This window comes from Macaca mulatta, chromosome 3 (genome assembly GCF_049350105.2).
Source record: "Macaca mulatta isolate MMU2019108-1 chromosome 3, T2T-MMU8v2.0, whole genome shotgun sequence".
NCBI lineage: Eukaryota > Metazoa > Chordata > Mammalia > Primates > Cercopithecidae > Macaca > Macaca mulatta.
This window is the reverse complement of record NC_133408.1, coordinates 151,471,542-151,486,410: the sequence shown is the minus strand read 5'-3', so window position 1 is coordinate 151,486,410 and position 14,869 is coordinate 151,471,542. Positions and strand designations below refer to the sequence as shown.

General features: G+C 41.3%; 1 protein-coding gene across 4 annotated transcripts in view; it reads left to right on the top strand.

The window, feature by feature from the left end:
• The window catches only part of DOCK4 (dedicator of cytokinesis 4), a 469,859-nt gene that overhangs the window by 323,107 nt on the left and 131,883 nt on the right, over positions 1-14,869 (top strand). For all 4 annotated transcript variants that reach the window (XM_077997203.1, XM_077997201.1, XM_077997202.1 and 1 more), the window contains exons 18-23: positions 549-646; positions 761-844; positions 1,024-1,124; positions 3,449-3,530; positions 5,180-5,350; positions 9,750-9,942. In XM_077997203.1, the coding sequence (XP_077853329.1) occupies positions 549-646; positions 761-844; positions 1,024-1,124; positions 3,449-3,530; positions 5,180-5,350; positions 9,750-9,942 (729 nt within the window). The remainder of the gene's footprint in view (positions 1-548; positions 647-760; positions 845-1,023; positions 1,125-3,448; positions 3,531-5,179; positions 5,351-9,749; positions 9,943-14,869) is intronic.

The following is a 14,869-nucleotide window of genomic DNA, read 5'->3' as shown; positions in this document are numbered from 1 at the left end:
GTGCTGGCCACCCAAACAGGAATAAAGCAGGTTCCCAGCCCTCAAGAAACTCTCATCTTTCCAGGAGGAGGCAGAAAAATTAATCAACAAATATTTGTCACCTGCCTGCTCTGTTCTTGGTGCTGGGAATACAGCAGGGGCCAGGTTGGCATGGCTTTTTTCTCTTGGAGTTTACAGTCTAGGTGAGGCATAGATGAATACACCCACAACTGTAATGGTAAGGTACGTGCTGCTGTGATGTGGAAGCATGGAGAAGGGACAGTTAGCTCGAGATTTCAGGAAAGGCTTCCAAAATGAAGCAACATCCAACCTGAGGACTAAAAGAAGAGTAGGAGTTTTTAAGTCAAGAGCAGTGGGGAGGAAACAGAATACAGTGTAATAAATGCCATCCTGGAGAGGGCTAGTCACAGTTTGTGGGCGCCTGCGACTTGAGTGGCTAGGAGAAGGGAGCCACATGTGTTAAGAATTTTACTTTTACCAGCAGAACGCTTTCATGTGAGGACCTGTTCCCTATTAAGGCAATTAATCCTCCTTTTCTGTTTTGAAAGGTGATATGCTTGATCTTTTGAAATGGAGAACCCACCCAGACAAGATCACTGGCTGTCTCTCTAAATTAAAAGAAATCGATGGCTCAGAGATAGTAAAGGTATATAGTATTTCATTACTATTTTCCTTGCAGAGATTCATAGAATAAAGAACATTTGGAGGAAAAAGACAGATAGTATCTTATTTACTCATGTACTACTTCTTTATCTAACAGTTTCTGCAGGATACACTGGATACCTTATTTGGAATTTTAGATGAAAATTCCCAAAAATATGGGTCTAAAGTGTTTGATTCTTTGGTAAGTTCAAATTCCCTAAATTATATTTTAACTGTTTTGTCTCTCAATCTTGACTTTCATGAGGCTGATTCAGAAACATGCACTTAATAATGTAAGAGTTCATTTTAAAAAGAAGAAGAAAAAAAAAGGAAAACCTTGATTTGCATTTGGTTTTATAAAGCTCAATTTTCTTTTTTTAGGTTCACATAATAAATTTGCTGCAAGATAGCAAATTTCATCATTTTAAACCTGTAATGGACACTTATATTGAGAGTCATTTTGCTGGGGCACTTGCATACAGGTAAGGCCCTGTATCTTGTAATTAGTTTAGAAGTGGTTCCTTTCAAGCTTTTCTCAGCAGAAGAGGCGATATAGGAAAATTTAAAAGGGAGTGTAGGAAGAAATGGAGCACTACTGAAGTGTCTCTTGAGAAAGTCTCTTCCCTGCTAACACACCCTTTTTCAATGGCTAGAACTTATTTTGATTAAAAAGGGAAAGAAAACCTCCTGAATTCTATTCCTGAGCCCTATAATATAAAGTCTTTCCTTCTTGTCTCTGTTTCACTGGATATTCTTTGGTCTAAAATGTCTGGCACTTTGGCTATTGAGAGTCCCACTTCATCATTGTACTCCCTGATGATTATAAATGTTCGTAAGAAAGAAATATGAATGGAAAACAACGTTTGCCTTCACACCTGCTGAAAGTCATTCATTCATTTATCTGTTAGGATTTACTGACTGCCAGCTGCTTGCCAGGCGCTGTACTTTATGCTGATGATGTGAAGACCTGGTCCCTGGCCTCAGGCAATTTAGTCATTGGGATCTACTCTTTGACAGGGGCTGCTATTTTAACTGCTCCTCCTTTTCTACCGGCTCAGGTGATGCTGAAAAGTTATGAATAATGTCATGCTTTAGCTAGTGCCTGCCTCTTCGCAAGGTAGTTGATAATTGCCAGAGGCCACAGCTTCTCTCTTTTAGTTTGACAAATAACACCTTCCCAGTCTGGCTCTGCTTAGATAGCCCGGGAGTGTACCCCATTGTCTGTCTCCCAGTCCAATATGGTGCTTGCTGTTCTCCCATATTTCTACCTTATACCTTAAGCACCTATGGGCATGCACATGCCTGACTGTTCCCTGAGATGAGTTTAAAAAGCATGAAATCAGGTTGATATCCTTCCCCCATCTATGTAATATATAAAGGTTAGTAGGTTATCAGATAAGCATTTGATCCTGTTTACTTGAATATTCCCAACCATGACATGTTAAGATCAACATCTCCAACATCGAAATGAATGAAGGTAATTTTGTTAGACTAGACCATTCATCAGTGTGATTTTTTGCTGAGAGCGAAATGCAACCTCACGAATAGTTTTGAAACATCGGCCCACTCAGCCTAACAATTTGGGCCCTAGTGTGAGGAGGTCACTGCTTCCAAGTTAAATTCTCTTTGGAAGCTAGAAAACAAGAGTATAATTTCTCACACTTCTGATTGGCCAGGAAAGCAGGATCTTAAAAAGACAAATAAGGCTTGTGGATTCCTTTCAGGCTGGGGGTGATCAGAAACTCACTGGCATGTTATCTTAAAAAATAGCACTCCACCAACATCCACCTGCTGGCACATCCAAGTATTCTCCCCTGGCCCAGAGAAACATTGCTGGGTAAACTGTTTCCTAGAAACCAAGAACTGGCTGGGCGCAGTGGTTCTTGCCTGTAATCCCAGCACTTTGGGAGGCCAAGGTGGGCAGATCATTTGAGGTCAGGGGTTCAAGACCAGCCTGGCCGACATGGTGAAACCTGGCCTCTACTAAAAATACAAAAATGAGCTGGGCATGGTGGTGCATACTTGAATCCTGGCTGCTTGGAGGCTGAGGCAGAAGAATTGCTTGAACCCATGAGGGAGGCAGAGGTTGCAGTGGGCCAAGCCACTGCGTACCGGCCTGGGTGACAGAGCAAGACTCTGTCTCAAAAAAAGAAAAAAAAAGAAACCAAGAACTGACCAAAGTTCAAGGTGGTAAGACTATAATCTTGAGAGTTGTATGCTGTTGTTTGTACATTTTTTCAAAACGGGGGAAAAAAAAAAACCTTGGCCTTTCTAGAAATTCTCCTAAGGCACATATTGACATAAGCCATGTTCTTCTTATGGGTCAGAAAATTGCCTTGATAAATACGTAAGGTGTGCGTAGCAGTGGGGAAGCATTGTCTCCATCCCTCTTCCCCACCCCGTTTTGCCTGCAGCCTAATGATATTGCATCCAACTGTTTACATGGTCACTGGAAAAGAAATCCCAGTGAGCAGTTTTACAGTATTGACCATGGCAGTCATACTGCCAGGCACTTGGGTGGCCAAAGTCCTTTTCTCCAATATTCGTGTTCACCCATTTGGAGGCATTACCAGAAACGCAGGACTATGGAATATGTCCAGATTGAGTGTTGTTTCTAAGCTTTGAAAAGGGGTGGCAGTGTTGATCTGCAGATTTAGTAAAATTATTGTACAGCAGATTGACAGGAAAATGTGAGAACTGTTGGGAAAAGAAGCCTCCTCATGATACAGTTAAGCGTTGGATTTGTTGGCATTCAATTGAGAATTAGACCAATTCTACATTCTGCACATTTTCCCCTGTATTTTAGAGATCTCATCAAAGTGCTCAAATGGTATGTGGACCGGATCACAGAAGCAGAGCGGCAAGAGCATATCCAGGAGGTGCTGAAGGTGATAACATGCTGTTGATAACAGAGTCTGACAAAGCTGTTGCATGCTGATGCTTAAACTAATTGGTTCCTCTACACAGACAGTAATGGGTGATGATATATTACTGACATTCCAATTCAAGGATCTTAATCAGTTTGTGGCTGCTTGAGAGCTGATGAAATTTGAAGGGGGCTTTGCCAGGCTAGTCTACTGGAAACTGTTCGGGGTTGAATCTTTGTTCCTCTGGGCTGTAGAGCACTTGAAGTCTAAGATGAGCAGGAGAGGGAGGGTTTGTGAGAGAAGACTATATAGGGGCAGTTAAGCTTAGAAGTTCCTGGCTCTTGCCGGGCGCGGTGGCTCAAGCCTGTAATCCCAGCACTTTGGGAGGCCGAGACGGGCGGATCACGAGGTCAGGAGATCGAGACCATCCTGGCTAACACGGTGAAACCCCATCTCTACTAAAAAATACAAAAAACTAGCCGGGCAAGGTGGCGGGCACCTGTAGTCCCAGCTACTCGGGAGGCTGAGGCAGGAGAATGGCGTAAACCCGGGAGGCAGAGCTTACAGTGAGCTGAGATCCGGCGGCTGCACTCCAGCCTGGGCGACAGAGCCAGACTCCGTCTCAAAAAAAAAGAAGTTCCTGGCTCTTGCTTCCACCAACCTGACAGAGACCATCGGAGAACCATTTATGTTAAATTTTAAGAGCAAATAGGGTGGCTTAGCAGGGATTATAATGAGGAAACCTGAGGCTTTACTGGGTCTTGTGGTCTCTGGGTGCTATATGCTCCCTTGTCTGTGGAGATACTAATCCCTTGCTTGCAAACATGTTGAAAAAGAGTGCAAATTCTTAAAGGAACTGTCCAGTAACAGCCCTGGTAGTCTTCTGATTCCTGTTGTTGAGGACCATCCTATCCGGTGTCAGTAGATTTAAGTAGACAATGTATACATTTTATAAAACAAGCATTTTGTGAATTATACATTTGTAATTTTGGGCTGATTGAAGGTAAAATGCTAAGTGGCAAGAATACTACTTGTCAAAACAAAATTATTTTTTCAAAAACAGTTATCTTTTTGTTGACTAAATTTAAAAAACATCTGAAGGTCAAAAACACTTAGTGTTCATCATACTCCAGAATGATAAAGTGTTTGTTGTTTTTTATTTTTTTAGACGGAGTTTCGCTCTTGTTGCCCAGGCTGGAGTGCAATGGTGCATTCTCAGCTCACCGCAACCTCTGCCTCCCAAGTTCAAGCAATTCTCCTGCCTCAGCCTCCCAAGTAGCTGGGATTACAGGCATGCACCACCATGCCTGGCCAGTTTTGTATTTTTGGTAGAGACGGAGTTTCTCCGTGTTGGTCAGGCTGGTCTCGAACTCCTGACCTCAGGTGATCCGCCCGCCTCGGCATCCCAAAGTGCTGGGATTACAGGCATGAGCCACCGTGCCCAGCTAAAGTGTTTTTAAATTTTCTATACGTTTCTCTCACTAAGCATCAGAGAAAAGTGGCTGTTCCCCATAAAAGTAAATACTATTCAAAAAAGCCTCACAAGACCTTGGCGTTTACATGAATAATTTGAAAGTTTAATGCCATACCATAGTTTTTATGCCATGTCATTGTTAAATAAATACTCTTTGTCTCCTTTGAAGCTAACTTTTAAAAATTGTATTTTTAAGGCACAAGAATACATTTTTAAGTATATAGTTCAGTCTCGAAGGCTGTTTTCCCTTGCCACTGGTGGGCAAAACGAAGAGGAATTCCGCTGCTGCATTCAGGAGCTTCTCATGTCAGTCCGTTTCTTTCTTTCACAAGAGAGCAAAGGGTCTGGAGCATTATCTCAGTCACAGGTAATTTCTTTTCATCTATGCTGAGTAGAAGAAAGCGATAAGTGCAGTTTATTTATTTTTACACAGCAGTGTAATCAAATGTTTTCTCCAGCGAAGTCAATAGCTCCAGTTTATATTTGTAGCTTAACCAACTTTATGAGTAGACTTTTAAAATTCCCCCACCTTCTGTGTACCAGCTGAGCAGAAGTGGGCTGCCTTTCCCTTCTCTCTCTGCATGGAGAGGCTATTGGTTTGCATCAGCTTCATTTCCAGTTACCAGAACACATACTGATGATTGGACATGCTATCACCACCAGCCCTGGGGAAGGAATTTCGCTAGAGCCAATCTCTTGCAGTTCTTTTCCCCAAGCCTCTCACTGCATTTTAATCTGTCAACTTGAGAATCATTATATTGGACTCAGCTAAGCTGCATGTTATTTTGTTTTATTGAACTTGACCCTAATCATCCTGGGAGTGATCTTATAAGACCAGTGCAGAGCTGCTGCTGCCAAACTCTATTACCGGAAATGACCTCACATGTTTTTTTTAAGAATGGGATCCATCTACTTCCCAAATAGCATGGCCTTGAATATGTTCCATGAGGTAATTCTGAATATTTTCCCTATACTTTCTCGATTCTTCTTGTATACTTTTAATTCTGATGACTTGGTTAAAAACCTGTCAGAAGGAGAAGCAGCCTCTTACCATGCCCTAGAGGTTAGAGAAACTTACAATCATTGAGAACTGGGACATAAAAAGGGAGATTGGGAGACAAAATTAGATCCTTAACAGTGTTGTTATGATTTGGTACTATGTGAGGTTCAGAAAGCAAAACACCAGGAATGCACCAGCCCTCCGATAATGTGCTGTATTTTTTCTGAATGTTTAGAGGTCTATTCTTGTTCCTCTCTTCTTTATAGAGGTGGACTCTTCTTCCATCTGGGCAAGGATACAACTCAGGCTCTTTTAAGTGTCATTTTGGCCTTTGCAGTCAAGAGTACAATCACTGCACTATGGGAACTTGCCAGAGACCTCAGTGTCAAGTTGCCCGCTACTAGCTAAACCCTGATGACAGCACTTGATATTTAAGCAGGATAATCCAACAGGCTAACCGTGCATTCCTTTAGATCAGAGTTCTTAGAAGTTTACTATCTCTACAAAAGTAATTCAGAATTTGAGTTTTCACCCTGAGATTTTTTTTTTTACCCTTTATCAGTTACAGAGATGAAACTTGCCTCATTCACACCTGAAAAATATTTTCTTACTCTTAAGAGTAACCGTAAGGCATGGTTTCTTCTTAGGGATTCAGGAGACTTTTTTTTTTTTTTACCTTTGTTGTACCACTGGATCCTGGAGGTCCCCCTAAGGTGGCTTGGGCCACGGGGGTACAGCAGAGTGGAGCAGCTCGCTTTCACCTCTTCAACACACTGACTCCCACTGCTCTTGATTCTCTGAGCTCTATCCCACAGCAAATTTTAGAAACAACTTCAGCACCTTCAAAGAATCATATTTGATATTTTTTGCTCTCAGCTTTTAATCAAGAGATAATATGTAAATGTGCCCGTAAAGTTTCTGAACATCTTTGTAAACTCTGCTGAAGTCATTCTCTGTTATTTTGTGCAAGTATCACTTAACCTGTATATTTTGATGTGGTAATTTATGTTTAGTTTGATGCTCAGAAAAAATCCATATAAAATGATAAAATGGTTAGTTTTCTTTATTAAGCAATGAGAACTTTGCCTCTTTGTATTTGGGGAAGACAAGAAATGCCACACACCTCTGCCCATACCAAGTTCCCTTTTGATCCCATGTACTCTCTGCAGAGGCAGTGCCACTAATTCAGTGGATCCGATGTGTTAGTTTTCTGTATAACAAATGACCATAAGCTTAATGGCTTTAAACAGCACTCATTTATTAGCCCATGGTTCTATCGGTCAGAATTCCAGGCAGGCTTGGTTGGGTCCTTTCCTTAGGATCTCCTAAAGCCAAAATCAAAGTGTTGGCTTTCATGTGTTATCTAGAGGCCTGGGAATGAATTTACTTTCATGATCTTTTATGCTGTTGGCAGAAAATGTTTGTTTTCAGAAGACTAACGTCCCCGTTTCCTTGATGGCAGTCAGCCAGTGGAGGAAGGTGCTGTCAGCTGCCAGAGGCCACTTGCAGTCCTTGGCACATGGCTGCTCCATCCTCAAATCCGGCAACAGTATGTCAGATTCTCCTCATGCTTTGAATCTCTCTGACTACTTCTCCTGCTACCAGCCAGAGAAAACTGTTTTAGGGACTCATGTCATTGGGTGAGACCCACCTGGACAAATCTCCATATTTGAAGGTCAACTGATGAGTAATCTTGATTACATCTGCAAAATCTCTTTTGCCATGTGACATTATGTAATCACAGGAACACCACCAGGGGACAGGGTCATGGGAGTCGTCTTAGAATCCTGCCTGCCACATTTACAGTCAAATAAAATTCAGCTCTGAATTGGTCCAAGCTTTACTATTAGGCTGCCTTAGAGGCAGAAACCTGGTTTCCTTGCTCCATTTTGCATTTTTTCCACGTAGGCTACAACTCAGGGCAAACCCTGTCTTCTAGAGGCCATCCCCACAGTCCTTTGGGTTGGATTGATGGGAAGCTACCCCACAGATGTATCCATCCTGGTCCTACTGGGTAGGTTCATTTAGTCCTCCTGTCCCAAATGCAACTTGCTAATGACACTGTTCTTGTTAGCCCTGTCCTGGAAGGACTAAGGACTAACCCAGCTAGTGCAACAGTGATTCTTAGCTTTCCATTTCATGGACACACACCCCCTACCACAAGATCCCTAAAAGAAGAAGAATGTCAGAAGGAATATGAGCCCAAACTCTGCTAGACGATTCCCAATAGTTATCTTTACCTGTGTGTCCTGGCTACTAGGAAGGTCAAAATTAAATTGTACTTTTATTTTTACTTGCAGTAAAAACAATCAGCTTGCCCTGGCACAGCTGTCTTCCTGCTGTCATCACAAGATCCTTGTTCCTTTATCCTTTTTAATCATCCTATTATATGTGTATCTTATACTGTAGGCACATTCAGATACCTTTTTGAAGTCGAGATGTATAAATAAATAAATAATGGATAAATTAAGGGATACCTGAGGAAAATCAACTTAGTTGACTTTTCAGTAATCAGAAAGCTGGGCTCATTTTATTTAACTTCATTGGTATGACTCAGCTCTCTGCAGGGTGACATGAAGGTTATATAAATACAGGCTCTAACAGAGAATACCAAGTTATTAACTTTAAATATATTCAAGTAAATCTATAATTTTTAAGAGCCAAGGGCCATCACTGTTGACTTATAGCACCTGAAGTATTTTGAGGGCTCTGGCATCAAACACAGATCTTGGCTCTTCTAGATATTTTTGCTGCTGCTGTATAAATAAATAAATACTAAAATTCTTAAATTTGAGTTTGAGTCTGTGTTTGAATCATCAGCACATGTAGACGCGACCTACTTTCTGATGGAACCAGATCTTATTGGTACGCCAACTAGCACTTGAATCTTAGCGTATTAGAAACACGTGCCTTCCCTGACGAGGTACAGTTGAAGCTAGTCGACTCTTCTTCCATTGCCCTCCTTTTGTGGAATTTTAAAAGGCTGACTTTGTTTGTTTTGATGTATAATCCTAGCCGAATTTTTTAAGTATGCCCTTTGAGATTTGATGTGAGCATCTTTTTTCCCCATAAGAAATGATTATTGGGTTTTTTATTTACATAAAAATATTGTTCTTTGTCTGTACACACAGTTCTTGGTTTAAAATAGATCTTGAAGATCTTGTAATGATCTTTTTGTTTTACAAGAGATGAAACTAAAGCCTAAATGATGAAACTAAAGGGTGCTCAAATAACTTTCCAAAGTCACAGAGTTGATTGGAAGCAAAGCTAACACTGTTATATAACTTAGGTCTTCTGATGCCCTGGCCTGTGTTTTTTCTTAAATCAGAAATGGAGTGCTTTGGAGGAATTAACGTGTTTGGTTTCTTAAACATGAATGAGATTTAAGTGAGCGTTTCAGAAAGCTTCTTCCAAAAGGAATGAATAAAAGTGACTACAATCCAGGTCTTGGTTGAGCGTTCTTTCTATTCAATCATGATGCGCTTCACTTATTCTGTGAGGCTTTTGTCAATCTCTTTGCTAATGTCAGTGATTTTCCAAAATTTCCCAGTTTTTATTATGCTGCTCCTTTGTACATTTCAAAAACTGTCCTATTCTGCTGCACTTTTTAAACATTTACCTTTTAGCTTTAGGTAACAGAAACATTTCATACTTGTATTCCTACCATTCAAAAATACTTGCCACGGTCCTTAAACTCACTGACGCTTTGCAGCATATTTCTCATGGCATATCTGGGAGTTCATTTAAATTTCTTCTTCTTTTTAAGGCTGTGTTTCTGAGCTCTTTCCCCGCTGTGTACTCAGAACTGTTGAAGCTCTTTGATGTCCGGGAAGTGGCTAACTTGGTCCAGGACACTCTGGGCAGTCTGCCGACCATCCTGCACGTGGATGATTCCCTGCAGGCCATCAAACTGCAGTGCATTGGCAAAACCGTGGAAAGCCAGCTTTATACCAACCCAGGTAGGGTGCTGAGTCTCTTGGAGGAAATTTTGCCTCTAAAAAGCCATTTTGTGCATTGTAGCCATTGGTCAGCAGATGCAATTAAAAACAAAAAACTTAAAGGCACTTTCTCAAAACCGTTGTTTATTTGGGTGGTAAATGTATTTAGTAGTCAAATACAAAAGTATGGCAATTAAAACTTTATTTCTGGAAATAATGAAAACTAATGATGAAATTATTGTTTTTTATGTTTGATGGGATTTAACACTTTCCTTCAGAGAGGCTTAAAAAACAAAAGAGGCTGTCTCTTTTGTTTTTAAAAGGTTTTCATCAGTTTGCATTCTGAAGCTATATGAAACTTTGCATTATTGTTTTTTACTTTACCCCGAGAGCAAGTGGTCAGTTACTTAAATTGATTTTGTTGTAATAACTGTTAGTACGTTCCATGGCCTCTCGTTTTCTTCTGTTTTTTTTTTTTTCCCTGAAGAAATACCAGAGTGACTGCAAATCTCATTTTAAAGTTTATTTTAAGAAATTTAAATCAGCCTCCCAAGTAAAAAAACTTATTAAAATAAATTCCATTAAGAATTATTTTCCCTGACAGGCATGGTGGCTCACACCTGTAATCCCAGCACTTTGGAAGGCCAAGGCGGGCAGATCACTTGAGGTCAGGAGTTCAAGACCAGCCTGGCCAACATGGTGAAACCCCATCTCTACCAAAAATACAAAAAAATTACCCAAGTGTGTTGGGAGGTGCCTGTAATCCCAGCTACTCGTGAGGCTGAGGCAGAAGAATTGCTTGAACCTGGGAGGCAGAGGTTGCAGTGAGCCAAGGTGGCGCCAGTGTACTCCACCCTGGGCAACAGAGCAAGACCCTGTCTCAAAAAAGAAAAAAAGAATGATTTTCCCATATGAATGTGTATGTATGTATAATTTTTTGAAATAGTTTTATATATAGTAAACAATTTTTTACATATTTTCTTGTAAAATATTTTGTATATACATTTAAGAATAGAGCATAATAATGGCAAATCATTAACAAATCTTAACATTACCATTTATTTGCTTTAGATTTTTTTTTTTTTTTTTTGAGACAGAGTCTCGTTCTGTTGCCCAGGCTGGAGGGCAGTGGTGCGATCTCGGCTCACTGCAACCTCTGCCTCCCAGGTTGAAGTGTTTGTCCTGCCTCAGCCTCCTGAGTAGCTGGGATTACAGGCGTGCACCACCACACCCGGCTAATTTTTGTATTTTTAGTAGAGATGGAGTTTCACCATGTTGGTCAGGCTGGTCTCGAACTCCTGACTTTGTAATCTGCCCACCTTGGCCTCCCAAAGTGCTGGAATTACAGGCGTGAGCCACCGCACCTGGCCTTGCTTTAGATTTTTTATTAAGAATTCATCACAGATATACTCATGGTCCTCCTGTCTAGGCTCCCACTTCCTTCATAGAAATTTCCACTATCAGAGATTATGGTTCCTATTTTCTATTCCTTTATTACATAGCTTTAAAAATATATGATTTTTTCTTCTTTACAAATTTTTAAATCATTTCATCTTTAAATGATAACACTACATTGTATGTCACTCTTTGGAGTGCTTTTTTTGATTAACATTATACTTATTGTTTGTTTGTTTTTTTGAGACAGAGTCTTGCTCAACCACCCAGGCTGGAGTGCAGTGGCAGAATCTCGGCTCACTGCAACCACCATCTCCCAGGTTCAGATGATTCTGCCATCTCAGCCTCCTGAGTAGCTGGGATTACAGGCACCCACCATCATGCCTGGCTAATTTTGTATTTTAGTAGAGATGGGGTTTCACCATGTTGGCCAGGCTGGTCTTGAACTTCTGACCTCAGCTGATCCACCCACCTCAGCCTCCCAAAGTACTAGGATTACAGGCGTGAGCCACCGCACCCAGCCTAATATTATACTTTTATATTTTTCCATGCCACTAGATATAGCTCTACTTTGTTGTTTTTTACTGTTGTACAATATTCCACTGTATGAACATACCACAGTTAATTTATTTTTTCTCCTGTTGAAGGACTTTTGAGATGTTTCTAATTATTTTTTCTGAAATAGCACTTCAAACAATGTAAAAGAAAGTTCAACCTTCCGATTTCTCCCAATGAAAACATTTCCTGGAGAAAAGATACTTCTTGTAGTGGTTTTCTGATTCTGCTGCTCAGAGCCCTAAGGGTTCTGTACAGTGATTCGGGAATCTCTCCGGGGTTGGGAACAGGGACTGTACAGGGGATGTAGGTCCCGATGGAGCACCCTACTGTAACTCAAGCACCAACCCTGCTTTCACCACACTAAGAAAAGTTCACTCCTGTCTCAGAAGAATTGCTAATTTCTGCCATATTTCCCCCACAATGACCAGATAATTCTTTGTTAAGTTAACGTCTTACACTAAGAAAGCAAGACAGTCATCAAAATTGTTTTCAAATGTAAGGAAAATATTATGAGGGGTTTGTGTTCATTGCCTCTGAGCAATGTAATCTGTCTTTGGACCCAGTTCCTTATTGGTTCCTGATGCTCTGTAGGCAATAGAGAAATCAGGACTGGAAAGATACACAGAGAAGAAGCTGCTGCGATGCAGGATAAAGAATGTTGGGTCCCGTGGGAATTGATGAGAACATGTACTATGGTAAGGGATGGAAGGACTCATGAGACCCAAGAAATGTTGACCCTGCAGGGTCTGTGTCAGTGCCCTGGAAGAGAGGCTCAGGGCCAGTGCGGGGAAGCTGGTAATAGTGGATATGGTGGCATGCAAGAGGAAGAGAAGAAGAGGAAACCCTGTCTGCTCATGTGTGGGAAGCTCGCCATGGAGGATGATTATGGAGAAGCAAAAGTGGCTCACGATCAACAGAATCCTTATCTCACGCAGATGTTGAACAGAGAAAAGGCTTCTGTCCCTGCTGCAACAGGATGTGGCTTGGCTTGGTGTTTCCTGACTCATTGAAGAGACTGTGATGTATAGATGGGCCAGGCAGAACACATCAAGAAGGAGCTCATCTTTATGGGGAAAACTACGAAGTGTCCCTGAGAGCCTTCCAGGGCTCAGAGTATCTTCTGTTTAAATCACATGGGACTACACAATACTGCTAGGGAAACGTGGAAAGTGTTTCTAGTGACTTTGGCATTCTAAATCAGAAACTGTGGACTTAGGGGGGACTGATGGGCATATTTATGTTGTCTAGTTGAAAGAGGAGATGTGGGAAGGAAAAGAAGATGTGAAATGCAAACAGCAGGCTCCACAGACAGTGTCAGAGAACAGGATGTGATATCTTGGGTTGTGGTTAACTGGAGAGTGTGATCCTGACAAGGGCCTTGGTATATCTCACAAAAATAGGCTGATTCTGTCTGACTGGAGAGGAAAGAAGAGGGACAATATAAAACTGTATAACTAAAGAACTATAATAAAAGAGTGCCCAGTGGTCCACTCAAAATAAAAGGTAGAAGGGTTAAGCCTCACACTTCTGACCTTCCATTTAAAAAATTAACACATACATACACAATTTTTACAACACCTAAGGGTTCTTTGGGGGGATGGGGAACTTGGGATTGAATGCCCTAGGTTTTATCATGTTTCCCCAGAGATAACTGTATCCAAATAACAAGGAATGGGTTAAAAAAAATTATTTTATTATAAACACAAAACAATAGCATCACCAAAATGTGGAAATAGGACTCATTTTAGATATAGTTATGGTGTAGTCATTTCTCATTGCTGCTGTGACAATAATCACAAACTTAGTGGCTTAAAACAACACAAACTTGGCGAGACACAATGGGTCACGCCTATAATCCGAGCACTCTGGGAGGCCGAGGCAGGAGGATTACCTGAGGTTGGGAGTTCGTGACCAGCCTGACCAACGTGGAGAAACCCCATCTCTACTAAAAATACAAAATTAGCCAGGCCTGGTGGCAAGTGCCTGTAATCCCAGCTACTCGGGAGGCTGAGGCAGGAGAATCGCTTGAACCCAGGAGGCAGAGGTTGCAGTGAGCTGAGATAGTGTCATTGCACTCTAGCCTGGGCAACAAGAGCAAAATTCCATCTCAAAAATAAATAAAATAAATAAATAAATAAATAACACAAACTTTTTATCCTACTGGTCGATAGGGTGGAAGTCCAAGATTATTCTCAATGGGCCGAAATTAAGATATTACCAGCATCTCTACAAAAAATAAACAAAAAATAGTCAGGTGTGGTGGTGCATACCTGTGGTGCCAGCTACTCAGCAGGCTGAGATGGGAGGATCATTTGAGTCCAGGGGGTTGAGAATATAGTGAGCCATGATCACACCACTGCGCTCCCGCTTGGCTGGCAGATAGAGACCCTGTCTCAAACAAAGGGGGAAGCAAAGAGTACAGTTGGCTCACATTTTAAGAAAATGAATTTCAAAACCTTTTCAGACCTTAGATGTTACAAGCCCATCGAGACAACTAGAAAGTTCTAGAAGTTGACATTTTATTAGAATCCTGTATTAGTCAGATTTCTCCAGAGAAACAGAACCAATAGGGTATGTGTGTATATACGTGGAGGAAGGAAGGAAGGGAGGGAAGGAAGGAAAGAAAGGGAAGGGAGGAGGATGGAAGGAAGGAAAGGAGTCATAAGGAAATGGTTTACGTGATTATAGAGGCTGAGAAATCTGCAGTCAGTAAGCTGGAGACCCATAAAAGCTGATGATATAGTTTCAGTCTGAGACCAAAGGCCTGAGAAGCAGGAGAGACAATGGTACAAGTTACAGTTCAAGTCCAAGTCCGAATGCAAGAGAAGACCATTGTCCTAGCTTGAAGATCATCAGAAAGAGAGAGCATATTCTCCATTACTCAGCCTTTTCTTCAATTCAGGCCTTCAACAGAGTGGACAAGGCTCACCACGTGGGGAGGACAGTTTGCTAAACTCTGTCCAGCAATTCCAGCATTATTCTCCTGCAGGAACTT